The 16,188-nt window shown below is 40.4% G+C and overlaps 1 protein-coding gene across 1 annotated transcript in view; it reads right to left on the bottom strand.

Moving 5' to 3' along the window:
* The window catches only part of IQGAP2 (IQ motif containing GTPase activating protein 2), a 289,265-nt gene that overhangs the window by 42,466 nt on the left and 230,611 nt on the right, over window positions 1–16,188 (bottom strand). Inside the window, exons 18-21 of the mRNA XM_082650860.1 lie at window positions 11,085–11,168; window positions 9,872–9,943; window positions 9,137–9,206; window positions 5,097–5,305 (exon numbers count right to left, since the gene is read on the bottom strand). Of these exons, the coding sequence (XP_082506986.1) occupies window positions 5,097–5,305; window positions 9,137–9,206; window positions 9,872–9,943; window positions 11,085–11,168 (435 nt within the window). The remainder of the gene's footprint in view (window positions 1–5,096; window positions 5,306–9,136; window positions 9,207–9,871; window positions 9,944–11,084; window positions 11,169–16,188) is intronic.

Genomic DNA, 16,188 nt, shown 5'->3' with positions numbered 1-16,188 from the left:
GCTGGGGTCAGCTCATAGGTAGGAAAAAAAAAACAAAAACAACCCTTGGAGCATTGAGATTAGATAGTTCTATGTGGTTATATCCATTGCCTTCAAGGTTTATGACTTTATTCTTCTTTATTCTCAGCTTAGAGTGGGGTAACTTGACTTAATCCTTTACTTCTGTTCCCCTAATTGTTTATATGGGGAAAGAGAAGGAATTTGATTTTCATTTCTACAAAAATTTTAAGAAGGCGACACTTCCCCCCTTCTTTCACAGATATATAAATCACATTCAAGATGAAGAAAGGAAGCGTAGGTGCCCCCAGATGGAGGTTCAGGAGAAGTCCAGGCAGGCGGTGGCCTGGTACCCTTATCTATAAGAAGTCCTAAGACATCACTAGACTAACTGGCTTACGGTTCCATTTAACCCAGGTTTCTCCTCTTCAGATAACTGGTGATGTGTAGAGATTCAATTCCCCCAAATACATGGAATAAATTGATTATCTTGATTTTAAATATACGGAAGAAAAAAAATCTTGGTACTTAACCTCCCCATCACCGGCCCCCCTCACCCCCGATGTCCTCCAACTACTTGCAGTGGAAGTAGCTCTGGAAACTGGAGCCTATTCCTTTGTTTTGCTGCAGACTTCATCTTTAGGGTAATGTTTTTGACATATACAGAAGAGAACAGAGGGTGGGGTGGTAAGCAAGCGCTAGGGCAGAACCAAGTTCCTTCGCATTATTAACAGATTTGGTGAAGACAGCACAGGAAGAGCACTGGAGGAAGGGAAAGAGCAGAGTCAAATGCTGAGCCCTGGAGGGGAAGTGGGAGGGGAGAGGAGAGCCAGCAGCTGTGCCACGGGAACCGTCTGTCTGCTGGAGATCCAAGTACAGAGCAGCACGCTTCAATGGGATAAGTCCTTCTTCTGTCTTCCCTGTGAAATTACACCTGGCTCACAAAAGCTCTGGTGTGAATGGAGGTTTGCCTTGGAAAGCTTGAAGAAGGGGACAAAGGCCAACCCAGACAGGCGTTCCAAAGAGAGGCATATGCTTTTTATTAATAGAAATCTCATGTCCTCTATTCTTTTTTTTTTCTTTTTTGCGGTACGTGGGCCTCTCACTGTTGTGGCCTCTCCCGTTGCGGAGCACAGGCTCCGGACGCACAGGCTCAGAGGCCATGGCTCACGGGCCCAGCCGCTCCGCGGCATGTGGGATCCTCCCGGACCGGGGCACGAACCCACGTCCCCTGCATCGGCAGGCGGACCCCCAACCACTGTGTCACCAGGGAAGCCCAATGTCCTCCATTCTTATCAATAAATATTGAACATTTGAGGAATACTGGTTCGAAGGAGCAACAGTATTTAACTTGTTCATAATATTCCCACATCTCAATGTTGCCTTAGTTGCCACCATCTTTTCCCTTCCCCTGGTAACAGGATATCCGCACGCAGGTAATATGCTAGAGTATACGCACTTTTGTAGAAGGTGTGGACTAAGACAAGGGCTTGGGCTTTGGAGTCATAAAAATACGAGTATCTGCAAAGCACAGTTAGTTTTGTGACCTTGCTCAGGTTAACCTCTCTAAGACTCAGTTTCCTTAAATCTATAAAATGGGCTTAATGATAGCAATCTTACTGAGCTTCTGTGAAGATAAAAACAATCCATTTGGCTTCCCTGGTGGTGCAGTGGTTGAGAGTCCGCCTGCCGATGCAGGGGACACGGGTTCGTGCCCCGGTCTGGGAAGATCCCACATGCCGCGGAGCGGCTGGGCCCGTGAGCCATGGCCGCTGAGCCTGCGCGTCCGGAGCCTGTGCTCCGCAACGGGAGAGGCCACAACAGTGAGAGGCCCACGTACCGCAAAACAAACAAACAAAAAAACAAACAAAAAAACAATCCACGTAGGACACTTAGCACATTTTCCAGTGAAGAAAAATAAGGCTTAGAGAGGTTAAGGAACATACCCAAGGAAATATGCTCATAAAGAAGCAAAGAAGTTAAGCAATACAATACAATTAAGCAATACAATAAATTTCAATCCTGGGTTACAGACAGCCCTGGCCTACAAGTCTGCACGCACGGGATACGACACACCCATCAATAGGAATTTTAGCAATTCAAGATTACTTTCAATTTCTACTTAGGTTTTCCTTCAAGCTAGTTTGAATCTAGACCTTTCTTCCTCCCTATGCCTCCCAGAAACTTCTACTTCAGCTGTCTGTCTCCATTTCCAAACCTCTTCTTTTGCTTAAAACCAACATTAGCTACTTCACTCACTTGCCCACTGACTTTCTGAGGTTTCCAGAAGGAACGCTAATTTTAAAAGAATTGTAAGACACATGGTTACTAGAGAGAGCTAGAGTTGCTCTGTAAGAACTAAGCCACTTCCCTTTAAACTTTTTTCTCAACATATGCTTATTGTTAAAAAAATTAAAAACTATACCAGGACATGGAAGCAACCTAAGGGTCCATTGACAGATGAATGGACAAAGAAGATGTGGCACATATATACAATGGAATATTACTCAGCCATAAAAAGGAACAAAACTGAGTTATTTGTAGTGAGGTGGATGGACCTAGAGTCTGTCATACGAAGTAAGTCAGAAAGACAAGAACAAATATCATATGCTAACACATATATATGGAATCTAAAAAAAAAAAGGTTCTGATGAACCTGGGGCAGGACAGGAATAAAGACGCAGATGTAGAGAATGGACTTGAGGACACGGGGAGGGGGAAGCTGGGACGAAGTGAGAGAGTGGCATGGAATATATACACTACCAAATACAAAATAGATAGCTAGTGGGAAGCAGCTGCATAGCACAGGGGGATCAGCTCTGTGCTTTGTGACCACCTAGAGGGGTGGGATGCGGAGGGTGGGAGGGAGACACAAGAGGGAGGGGATATGGGGATACATGTATACATATAGCTGATTCACTTTGTTATACAGCAGAAACTAACACAACACTGTAAAGCAATTTTACTCCAATAAAGATGTCAAAAAAAAATATATATATATATATGGCTAATTCTACCATGCAAAGAAAAAGAGCTTAATTTTTTTCTTTTAGCTTAAGTGTAGATCTACTTTTTACAATAAATGAAATCGTACTGTTTTAGGCACTATTTTCTTCTCCATTATATTGCAACCCTTTCCCCTGCCCTTAAATATTCTTCAGAAACGTTATTTTTAGTGGCTGTGTAACATACATGTCAGACTGGTTCTACTGTCCTCTGTTGTTTTCGGGTTTGGGTTGTTCCCCATTATTTCACTACTGTAAATAAAACTTCAACTGCACTATTCTTATCATCAAACCAAAAATGCTACTATTAATGATAAGACAAAAGAGTACGTCCTTGAGAATCATTAGTTTAACTTCTAATCAGTGTTTGATAAATATTTGGTGTTTGAAAATATAAGGTGAAAAATTAACTTTGTTTCACAATGCTAACAATTAAGAATGCTTTAAAAAATCTTAAACACTCGTAAAGATCCGAAAATCTGCCACATTTGTATTTCCACAAGCTACATATTTCTACTGCAACTAAGCCTTTATTTTAAAAGGCAAGGCATTTCCTGTTTACAACTTTATGGGAGTAGGGTACAACAGCAGTGTAAAGCTATAAAAGGCATTCTCTGAAGGACCTTCTGGAATATATTATACTTTAAAAGTTTTCATATGTATCCAACAATACAAACACATTATTTTTTTTTTTAAAGACTAACGTACTATTGTTTTTCTGGATAAAACAATGAAAATAGAGTTAAAAGCAGAACTTTTAAATTTGTAGTTTTTTCCCTTAATATTTAGAAAAGATGATCATTTCCTGTCTCACGAGTTGCTCTCGTTTCCTTATTTGCTCGGCACTATTTTGCTGGTATCTCTGTGAGGGCCGGAGACAAGAGTGAGGCGTTCCCATGTCCACTTAGCTGGTAGCGTCCCGTGCCTGCTCACCTGGTAGTTTTCCAGAACCACACCAGAAGCTGGCTCTCTACCTCTGACCCACTGTAGCCTTCTCAGGGCATCCGGAGGGTCAACTTGCCCTGCCCTGCCCTGTTGGTTTTCTGAAAACTGACGTGGCATGGGAACAGGGACATGGAGAGAGGTCTTACCCTGGAAATCTCCTTTTCTTGGGTAAAAATGACACTTTTCACATAGTTTTGGGGAGCTTTGACACTGGCAGGTTTCTCACAGATACAAAACTACAGCATTATTTACTTGGAGGCTATTATTAGGGAAATGCCACTCTGTAGGGGGTCATTTTGGAAATGTGGATTGGGGAGGGCTAACATCTGATGGATTGGAGACACCACTGGCTTCCAGTAAGCGGGGCCTGGGGAGGACAGATGCTCTGCTGTCCTGCAGTTTGTAGGATGGTCCTGTGTAAATAACTGTCCACATCTCGCATGGCTGGCTTTTTTAATGTCCCGCTGGTCATTCACGAAGGTCAAAATTCTGTGCATAATTGCTTGAGCCTAGAATCTAATAGTTTTACATATAAGCACAACATAGATCCTCACAAGTTTAATATAAACTTAATTTTCTAGGACGGCAACTCCATGTCAAGTGGTGGGGGGTGGCGGAAGACCACACTTTGCTGTTCAAGGGCTTATTACAAAGAGTTGTTCTCCACTTTGGAAAAAAGAACTCATGGCCGGTTCCACCACTCACCTGACCAGTCTCATCTGTAGCTCTCTCAGTCTGTGCTTATTCTGTGAAGAGGCCCAAGTCTCTGGTAACATTATCACATCTAATGGCATCAGGCCCATGTATCTTCATATTGAAATATGTATTTTTACTATAAATTCATTTCTTTGAATTTCTCTTTTATATTTATAGAAAGGCCTTAGCCTTGCTATGAAGGTACATATGTAAGTTGGTTTTATTTCACATAAATTTCCTTTCAGAATGGTAAAGAAGTCTTACCAAATGTCATAAAAGGGGAGCGCAGAATTTTGCAGGTCTAAGACCATAAAGCGGTAATGAAAATGGTAAGTAAACTTTGGGCCACTCCTTCTGGACTCCAAAGGAACTTAGCTGGACCACAGTGTTGTGGGCAAATATACGAGCGTCTTCTCTCTTCTGGGAACCAACAGTCCCACAAACCCCACTGACCTCCAGTGTGATCCTGTTCTTCACCAGGAGCCCAATCTTAATGTCCATCAGGTTCAGGTCTTTCTCCAGCTGTTGGTTGCCTCTGATCTTGGTCACCACTTCTTCCCTTAAGCGTGCTACCTCCAGAGCCTCCTGGAAATCCAAGTCACTTTGGTCCAACAGGTGTACAAATTTGCGGATTACTGTTAACGGCGGGTTTTCAGAGCCAACTGCGAGGAAAGGAAAGGTGTGCTTTAACTGGGCATGCTTGAACGGATCATCAGTAGGAAAGAAATCAGGTCTTTAAATAAAACATTGACAGAAAAATAGAGCTACGGACGTGCTTGGTCTCCAGAGTGAATCATCCTGCCTCATGTCAAATCTGGACGGGGAAACGGATCGTATAAATAAACGCACGCCACCGATAAGGTTGGGCCTCACTAATTCCTCGTCTAGCACCCGTTTATCAGCCCTCTCTCATGTTGTTCCCAGGACCACGCACTGAGGAGATAGTTCTATCTATCAGTGTCTTATTGATGAGGAACCTGGGAAAGAATGCTAACGTGAGTTGCCCCGGCTCTAAGAGCTTGTGGCTGAGCCAGATAAGAGATTTCTGTTCTTGCTGCAGGAAGCAGAAAGAGGTGTTTTTTTTTGTTTTTTGTTTTCCCAGCCCAAAAGACCTTGCGGAAGGAGCAGGAATTAGGTGAAAGGTGAATTAGAAAAGGTCAGTCAAGGGAGACCTGTAAGGTCTAACAGGAGCCAACAGAATGACAACTGGAACACATGTCCTACTTGGCAGAAATGAAGCAATTTTAGAAACTGAATTGGGTCCCCGTCCTTTCAGGATGGACCAGGGAGGGCATTCAGCACCTAGGAGACCAGGCTCAGTTGTTGAGAGGAATACCTATATAAAGTCTACAAGGGCTTTCCCTTAGTGCCTTGAACCTTAATTGTGCTTTAATTCTCTTGCACTGCGACTTTGAAAAAACAATTTTTTTTAAGGTGTGTAATGAGATCTACTCTGGGTAAACTCTAAGAAGAAACTACCTGGACCTTCAATGCTGAATGATTAGACACAGTAACAAAAAGATGACTTGAGAGAGCCCAGTCCAGTTGTGGCGGCCTCAACAACCATCCTCTCTTTTACTTCCAAGGCCCTACTCAAGCTTCCTTATACCTCTGTTTAGTTCTGTGGTATCTTGACACTTAAGGAATACAGAGCTCAACCAACAACACAATTAACAGCATGAACTCATCATGAACAACCAAATCTAGAGTCATCTGTATTACTGTTGTTCCCCATCGGACGGTCTTTATTGGTACTTGTGAAAGAAAAGCCTTAGGAAGCTTTAGCGGTCCAATTCTGCTTCCAGGCTCAGAATTTACTGGATAATAATAGCTCATATTCCACTAGATTCCAAGTCACCTCGGATCATGGACCCCTTTCTTCCTGATCACTGAAGCATACATGAATTTATTTTCCTTCTATTTCAGCAAAGATGTTGCTGATGACATGACCATTTCTGAAACAGCCTGAGCCACACACCAGAGCTCATTCATGTAGCTGAGAGAACATAAGCCACCGCATTTGTGTCTAAAGTTCTCTCTCCTGGCTCTGAAAAACTGTGTATCATTTTATGTGCTAACAGGCCTGGTAGAGACAAATTACTATTTTAGCTTTACTAATTATTATGGCTCAAATGTAATAGTTCCTCTATCAACAGTTGGCTTTTTGGCATCTTCATGATATCTTCATACCACTTGGTGGTACTTTCATTTCAGGAAACCACACAACTTAACAGTGAGCACTTACAAATGGCCACATTACGGTTCCAGCAACTTCTAAACCTGAATGCGTTCAGTGCCTTTCTGGAGGGAATGGGTGAAAATGAATCATGACAGACTAATAAAAGTGATCTGTTTTTCAGCTGAAAAAAATGCCTTTGTTTTATGAAGATGCTGAATTGAGAAAGAAATGAAAATCTACAGTTCAGTTACCACAAAGCCACCCTATTTGCCAAAACCCAGAGCAGTTCTGATCTGATTTATTCACGAACATAGTTTCTATCTGCCTTCTATGCTTTAACAGGAAATCACCTAGATTTTTTTTTTTTTTTTTTTTTTTTGCGGTACGCGGGCCTCTCACTGTTGTGGCCTCTCCCATTGCGGAGCACAGGCTCCGGACGCGCAGGCTCAGCGGCCATGGCTCACGGGCCCAGCCGCTCCGCGGCATGTGGGATCTTCCCGGACCGGGGCACGAACCCGTGTCCCCTGCATCGGCAGGCGGACTCTCAACCACTGCGCCACCAGGGAAGCCCTCGCTTAGATTTTTAAACTGGAATTTCTTTTATCTTTGTAACTTAAAAAAAAAAAAAAGTAAGCAAGTAACAAGCATCATCACGACCACCTACAAAAACATGTTCCCTAGAAGGAAACGAAAAGCAGCCTGTGTTTGTTTGGAAAACTTATCCTTAAATTACCTATTTTAGTGTGTTAGGGCTCAGAAAACAAACCCCCTATTCAGCTTCCTTATAAAAAATTAAAGATTATCTACCAACTAGGAGACGAATCTCATCAATTCCAAAGTGGAGCAGTGTGGCATTGGAAAGACTGGGGACCTTTCCTCCCTCAGTTTGCATGCTGGATTCCGGAATCTAGTAGAATGAGGTAGTATCCAGAAGATTCCACGGGCTTGAGGCAGAACCTGGCCTCTGAGGCTGCCGGATACTTTTCCTTAACAAGTACCAGGGAAGATCTTTCTTAGGCCATACACTTCACTCCATAATTCAGACAGACTTTTGACAATAAAGGGTGTTGGCGAAACTACTTAGTAGCACTGTGCTAGGAACATTACTGAACAGTTGCTTATTTCCTCCAAAAAAAAAAAAAGTAAGAAACAAGGCAGTTAGAACATAATGGCCATTTTCATTACTAAAATACACACTGATTTGTTTTGGCTTCTCAAAACTAATCTTGAATGACCTGAATATTTGAAGAATTTAGGCAGTACTACTAAACTTATCAGCAAGCCCTTCTCGACTTAATCTAGGACACGCTCTTTATTACATGTTCTTGTGATAGTAAGAAGGTTAAAAATTTAGCATATAAAGAATGATCTTCACTATGTAAAAACAACAACAACAACAGAATGACAAACATATGCAGAGCTGAAACTGAAAAAGACAGCACAAAATGTGAATGCTATTTCTGGGTGATTTTTATTTTATTTTGCTGTTTTCAAACTTTCTACAAATGGCATATACTATTAGTATAAGGAAGATGATTTAAAAAAACCATAGGTACTGTGAGAAGTCCAGAATGAAATTATAGGAAGATGTTTGTAGTTATCTTTGGGAGGTGAAACTGTGTGCTTTTTCCCTTCTTATTCATATTTCCAAATTTCTTATACGACTATGTTTCATTCTTAAAATGAGAGGAAAAAAAATCACAGGCCAGGTAATAAATTAAACAGTATTCAAATTTAAGTTAATCTTCTGGCTCTTCTGCATTAGATTCCTGCCTCTAGCTCAAATTTAATATAAAAAATCAGTATTTATACCAACTGCATTTTTAAAAAATTGAAGTGTAGTTGATTTATAATGCTGTGTTAGTTTCAGGTGTACAGTGAAGTGATTCATATATACATATATATATATATTTTTTAATATTCTTTTTCATTATAGGTTATTATAAGATATTGAATATAGTTCCCTGTGCTATATGGTAGGTCCTTGTTGATTATCTAGTTTATGGATAGTAGTGTGTATACGTTAATCTCAAACTCCTACTTTAACCCCCCGCCCCATGCAGCCCATTCCTTTTGAAGAAGAAATCACATCTACTGCATTTACCCCACTCCATTTAGATAGAAGGGCCCACTTCCTGTCATCACATCTTCCTTTGTGTACTGGTTCAGAGCCTGGGGCCTGAAATGGTCAAAATCTACTGGAAATAACGGGCATCCTCTGTTTTTGGAGCCGCCACTGAAGTGACTCAGATGGAAATAACTTGTCCTTGCCTGGTTAATAAGGGATACTTTGTCTCAGAATGCTCCCACTTACCCAATGTTTTGTAGTCATCTCTAGCTTTGTTTGCTCTCAGTAGAGACTGTATTTTCACAATTTCATTGTTCTGCGAAAAAAACAAGACCAGTCACAACCTCCCAGAGTCCCATCTACTTCACTATTTTAGAATTTAGAACTATTTAAGGAGTGACAGCGTTTTCAAAAGGGACACTATTTAGAACTGATAGTATATAGATGTGGTGTAGTCAATGTTTATTTTTGCATTCTCTTTGAAGAAAGGGGCAAACAAGTTAGCTAAAATATAAACAAGATTGCAAAGGGACCGTTTAAATAAAGAGATTTAAAAAGGGAAGAGAATTTTACCACCAAATTTAGTTGGTCCAATCTATGTTCACATATCTATTCTTCAAAGATCCTAAAAAAATTCCTCCTGTGGGTGTCTATTTAAATTACTCGGTTAGCAGTAATAAGCACTTTACAAGTAATGTTGGAAAGTTGAATCTTTTCTCCCTGGCATTACTAGTCCACATCAGTTTTCTCTCACCCATTTCCTTTCCAGTTCTGAATGGTGAAGTCTCACTCTGAACCTGAGTTCTGAATAAAAAAATGTAAGAAGCCTCCAAATGGTATCACATTGAGTTCTAAAACCTATTTTTTCCTCCTAGTGTTCATTTCCACCATTTAATAAAAATCATTCAATGCTAACATTAAACAAAGTATTCATTTAGTTCATCCTCAGCCAGGATAAAAATCCACATGCGTGTCTCTTACATGATCTCTGAAATACTTCAGTCGTGAGAGGTAATTCTTTCGTGCTGTTACCATCCGGAACCAGGACTGAATCTAAAAATAAGTTAAAAAGAGAAATCCAGGCAATTACCAGATAACCTTTCATATCTCTTTATGGAGTCTTTTAAAAATAATATTGAGAGATAATTTGATAAAAAAGTAAAAATTAGCAGCCTACCAACTAATGAACATCTAAAGCCTAATCTTCATCTTCCACTTCCTTCGTTGCTTTTTCTCCTAGGGGTTCAGAACATGTTACACGTTATGGTGGGGAAGGTAATGTAGCTCTTTGTACTATTTGGCTTTAATCTCAGTAAATAAAAGCCAAGCAGGCAAGGCATTTTGCTGAGAGTTGCCACGGGTCAGGGGATCAAATGAAACCAAGTTCAGGGTCGCTTCCCACATCCCTTAAACGCAGCGAATATTCTTTAGGTCTTTACAGGAAAACATTTCAAGAGGTCTCACGAGGGACCAACGGTGACCCATGGTTTTCTGAGCGAATAAGCATGTGTTCCAGGGTGAGCAAAGGACATTTCATTCAGGAGCTAGTAATGCACAAGGGGTCTAGACCATGTCATTCTTTGTCCTCACAGTTTAAAAAGTCTTCACAAATCTCATCTGATTCCCATCTCTCTCCAGTCCCACTCTTGTGACTCTGATCTGGATTTCCAAGTTTCTACAAGTTCACTGCTGTACAGTTCTTTAGTTTTCAGCTTCGAGACAGTGGGCACTCCATTGCGTGTTCTTTCTCTAAGCTCGGAGCAACCAGCCTTGCTGGGAAGCTGGGTTAGACCAGCCCACCACCTAAATACAGGCCCTAACTTAGCTCTACTTTCTCTTGTCATTGGTTTTGCATTTGCGTTACAACTAAGGTCTGCACTGTTAAATTTGAGCATTCTAAACATTATTAGCGAAGACCATAAGAAGAACATAAAATAAAACTGGGTTTCCTCCAGATTTTAAATAATCAATTTGGACTTGTTAGAGAAAGAGCATATATTATAAAGGACCAGAGACAATAGAGTGTTTTCATGGACTTGCTTGAAGATGATCAGCTAAGTGAGTAGTGGAGGTATGACTCAAACCCAGGACTTGCTTCTGATGTCAAGGCTCAAACATAGTCTGTCTTCTAGAAGCAAAATGAAAATGAAGGGAAAAGTTTAAGTCAAGCACTAAGGTAGGAAAGGGTGTTTACCTTCACAACAGAAGGAATATTATCAATGAACATTTGTCGCCTGTGCATATAGGAGGCCCGCTGTTTATGTCCCTTCCAAAAAGCCTGTGGAAAATAATGAGTTACAGAATTACTTACATGTAACAGTTTATTTTAGAAAGTGCAAGGACGGAGTACATCTCAGGAGACACTGAGTTGGGACAATGTCGGGGATCCTCCCTTCCAAATCTCATCTGGACACCATCCCTAGGGGTGGACATTAAACTGGGCAGAGCATACCAGCTCACACCTGAGGCTTGCCCCAAGTTTGGGAAAGGAATTACCGGGTGGAAGCCCAGTTTCTGGTTTGAAAGTTTAATTTTACCAAGGCCCTGGCTGATAAGAAGTCATAATAATATGGAATTGCCCTGAAACATACAAACAGATCAATTGGGTGCTGGTATTATTTGGTAACAATATAAGATGCTTCAAAATAATGACTAGTAATTAGCTTTCCTCCAACAAGTGGGCCACTGTGATCCAGACTGAAAAGGAAGATGACTCTGGATCCCTGAAAATAGGAGTACTGTGACTGACCTTTTATTATTGCATCTATTTTTACATAAAGTTTAACGAGGCTTCATCAACATAGCTTTACACGGTTATCCCCATCAAAGAGAACTTTTACAGGAAACATTTGCAAAAAGTGGACACAAACTGGTATCTTTAAAATGATAAATCCATAGCTGTTAGAAAGTATATTCCAATTCATTTTTGAGAATCTTTTTATTGAAACATATCTTTGTAATTCACTCCAATTCTCTGATTTTGTTTTTCAGGTTAGAAATGAAATACAAGTTCTGTGTTAAAAAGGACAAATACAAAAAAATCAAGTTTGTTTTTGGCCTCGCAGCGCAGCTTGCGGGATCTTAGCTCCCTGACCAGGGACCGAACCCGGGCCGCGGCAATGAAAGCGCCGAGTTCTAACCACTGGGACACCAGGGAATTCCCCAAAATCAAGTGTTTTTTTTTTGTTTGTTTGTTCAAGTTATTTTTTATAAATTTCTTTTCACATCTGCATATATCAATCTACCTCATTCCTTCTTTTTAAAAAGGTATGCGGAATTTTATTGCCATTTAAAAAATAATATACTTTTTGGTAATGATTCAAAACAAAACAGTCATGATGGAATAAGTAGCCAACTGAGTACTTGCTCCAGACTTCCCCTCTTAATTTAAATCCCTAGAAATGATAAATATGCTTTTTAAAAAAACTTAATTTTGAAATAATTATCGACTCACAGGAAGCTGCAACAGTAATACATTGAGTTCCATGTACCCTTTTATCCAGCTTCCGCCAATGGAAACATCTTACAAATATGCTTTTAAAGCAATCCATCATAGTGCTAGAACACAAGAAGGCATATGGGTCAAAAACTATGAGGGATCTTGGAAGAGAGAAGGTAGCTTGAATTGGCTGAAACAGGGAACCACAGAACACAATTCTACAAATACTGGGAACCTCTACAAAAAATGTGAGATGGCTCTAAGCTTGAGAGAGCCTTGAATGTCAGTCTGAGAAATTTTCGGAAAGTTGTCACATCACTCATTGCCAAGCAGTGAGGGGAATAAAAGCATAGATGGGGAGTAGGGATTGGGAAAAGTACAAAAGAGTTAGCCTTTTTGGAGGGAATTTAGCAGTATCAAATTTAAAATTATTTAGCGTTTCACCCAGTGTTTCTAATTTTCAATATACCCAGCCCAAGGAAATATAAGTACCTGTGTAGAAAAACAATATATAAGGATTTTTGTTGCAGCATTGTTTGTAATACCGAAAATATGTAGAGAACAGAATATTGACAAATAGGGAAACGGGATAAACTGTGATTGCACTCATACTAATGGCAGTCTAACTAGTAACTTATTTGTCATGATGGGTCTCAATGGTGACTCGTGTTTTTGTGGCTAACACTGTTTTAAAGCACAGAGGTGCAAATGTGCCAATAATATTATACATCCCATTCCTTGATCCAAATTGAAAGGTAACCAAGATACTGGGATTAGCTCAATTTCTCATTCTGTGTTTTTGGAATTATCTCAATTCCAGAAACACTATTAATCTCTATTAGCTCAGATTCTCAAAGATTCTGGATAAGGAATCTGTTGTAGTAACAGAAGATCTAATACTGAAGCATGTTTGCATTAGTGGAATGAACCCACTTGTCCGTTTTGTACTGTTTTTAATGTCCTAAGGATTCAGCGCTCACCAACAGTACTTTCCTGAAGATTTCATTTTGTATTTCATCTCTTTAATGATTATGTAGATTTGTCTGGAATCTACATTTATATTTTTATTGCTACCTTTCCAAACCAAGGCAACTTGGCTGGGTTTTGAAGTTTTGGTCTATAGAAGCAGAGTACTACAGGCTTCCTATTTTATTTGTCAAAATTTAACATTCTTCTTTTTTAGTTTGTAAGTTTTAGTTTCATTAGGATTGGCTTTTCTCATTCTGTGCTAACAGCACAACTCCTGTGCAAGGCCCAGAGACTGCAGGCTCTTCTAATTAGAGGCTCTTTATTAAAAATAATTATAGGTATAAAGTTGGGAGAAAGGTGCTATTGATAAAAATGCAAAAGGAGACAGAATTCTAAACCATAAAGCCATTTAGAAGTAGCTTTTTATAAACAATTAGAGACAAGGCACTTACCAAAACATCAATCTCTCTCTTGACTGGTATGAGAACTTGCGTGAAAATTTATAATAGCCATGTTTTTGTTTTGTTTTTTGTTACCATAAATATATTTTCTGTGCAATTCAGCTGTAACAAAGGAGTTTCCCAAGATACCTAGACCTCAGAAGATACTGTTTTGTTTTATAGATTCTAATTGTCAATCTCTAGAAAATCTGGCTTGCTACATTGGTTGCCTCGCTTGATAATTGGGCACTCAGGATAGTAATATTCAAATTACCAACTTCTGAAGCACAAATTCTGTGATCTCTCTGTTAGCCAAGAAAACCCTAAATATTGGCCTCTTTTCCCACTCTGCCTAAGGCTACAATCCCGCAACCTGCAAGAGTAGTCAGTTACATTCAAACAATGTAATGAAGGACTGTCCCATCCGGTCACCCCCTTCCTCCCGGCCCCAGATTCTGCCACAGCTCCTGACAACCTGCACTTGCTTCACAGAAGCTTGTTTCTTTTTCTTTGCCCCCATGCTTGTGGCACTCTCTGACCTGAAGTTCAATAATTTAGTAATTCTCAGGGCTAAGTTTTGGTATTTCACTATTATGCTTTTTCCTACAAAGTGGCATTTCAGCGTTCTTCAGTTCAAGGAAAAAAATATTGTAGCTAACTCTTTTTTCCTGTCTTGATTTTTCTGATCTCTTCCTGGGCCAACCAACCACCTGGATGTTGGATCCCCACTATCTGCCCTCTGAGTCACGATCTCTACCGCCTCATCACTTCGAACACTTGTTGAGCACTTAACAGCTGCATACTGGGCAAAGTCTGTTATGTGTATTATCCCATTTAATCCCTACCACCCTGCGATAAAATGGGTATTATCATCTTCAGATGAGAAAATGTATTTTAAGTCATCTATTCTTAGCTTTTTCTGTGGTTTTTCTCAAGTTCTCCACGTGTTTCAATCGCTTTCAGTGTCTGTTCTACATTCTGCAGTTATAAGTTCATTCCCATTCTAGGATGTCATTTTTCTTCCTCTCTGTAGCTACGGGTTATCTTTTCATTTTATCATGCTGTCTTGTTTCATCAAGTCCATGCATCTTATTAAATTTCTTAAAAGCATAAAGCAGTTTCAGTATCAACATTTCTACTGTCTCCTGGAATATGAGAATCCTTAGATGTTAATTTATGTTTTACAACTTATATCCATTTTTCTTTTTTTTTGGCTATAAAATTTTCATTTTTGTTTGAGATTTTTTTCTGGCTCTCTTCTTAAATGTTGGCCATTTTTTCAGGGCTTTCTTACTGTTCAAATATAATATGGTTATAATAGATTCTCATTACCTTCCTCTGTGTTTACTTGGCCACCTTCTGAGTTGTCTGAGACAAAGGATTGGCTAGTGATGACATACACTCTCTGTACCATATCTAGCTCCTTGGGAGGAGACTGTCAGTGGTAGCACAGCGGGGCTGGGGTGTGTTTGCCCTCAGCCTGGGAGCTTTTTCTCTGAATTTGTTGAGACTACTGTGTCTGGGGTTGATGCAGCCAGCTAAGAAGTTTGAGCTGTTCCACGGAGGGGAAATCTTCAGATTTGACATCATTCCCCTAATTTGGAATGAATCAGCCACTTCTGCAAAAAATGAGATTAGCATGATGCCCTTTGGTTCATGGTCTTCTGGTTTTCTGGGTCAGACCACATTCATCTCTAGGCTATAGCCTGACTTTAGACCTCACGTCCTCCTTGTTAGAAAACTGTCAGAAGCAGGGGGAAGGAAGTCATCACGGGGTGACTTCATAGTGTAATGGCTTCTTCTTCAATACTGCTGCTTCCACGGAGGTGGGGAGGAAAGGCTCCAGGTGACTGTTTCCATCTTTTCCCCAGCTCTCTCATGATTTTAGCCCTGGGTCCTAACATCAGGCGGATTTTATACTAGAGGGCTCTGTAGAGTGTCTTCCAACTACAACACAGCTCTGGGCAGACTGGAGAGCTTGAGGTTGGTCCAAATTGTGTCACACTGGCTAACACTCTTCGAATTCTGTGCAAAAGTAGAGCCTCAGCATCAGTGTAGATGATGTTATACTTAAGATTTTGTTCACTTCCTGTGTGTTTTGTCTACCATTTATTTAAAGAAGGAATAAACTGGAAAACTTACGGGTTCACCTAGAAAACTCCTTTGAGTATCAAGTTTTTTTTTAAAATTTAGTTATTTTATTTATTTGATTTTTAGCTGCATTGGGTCTTTATTGCTGTGCACGGGCTTTCTCTAGTTGCAGCGAGTGGGGGCTACTCTTTGTTGCAGTGCATGGGCTTCTCATTGGGGTGGCTTCTCTTGTTGCAGAGCACGGGCTCTAGGTGCGCAGGCTTCAGTAGTTGTGGCTCGCGGGCTCAGTAGTTGTGGCTCGCGGGCTCTAGAGTGCAGGCTCAGTAGTTATGGTGCATGGGCTTAGTTGCTCCGCGGCA

This window comes from Grampus griseus (genome assembly GCF_964374135.1).
Source record: "Grampus griseus genome assembly, chromosome: 3".
NCBI classification, from domain to species: Eukaryota; Metazoa; Chordata; class Mammalia; order Artiodactyla; family Delphinidae; genus Grampus; species Grampus griseus.
Note: the sequence above shows the minus strand (reverse complement) of the source record. Positions and strands in the feature narration are given on the sequence as shown.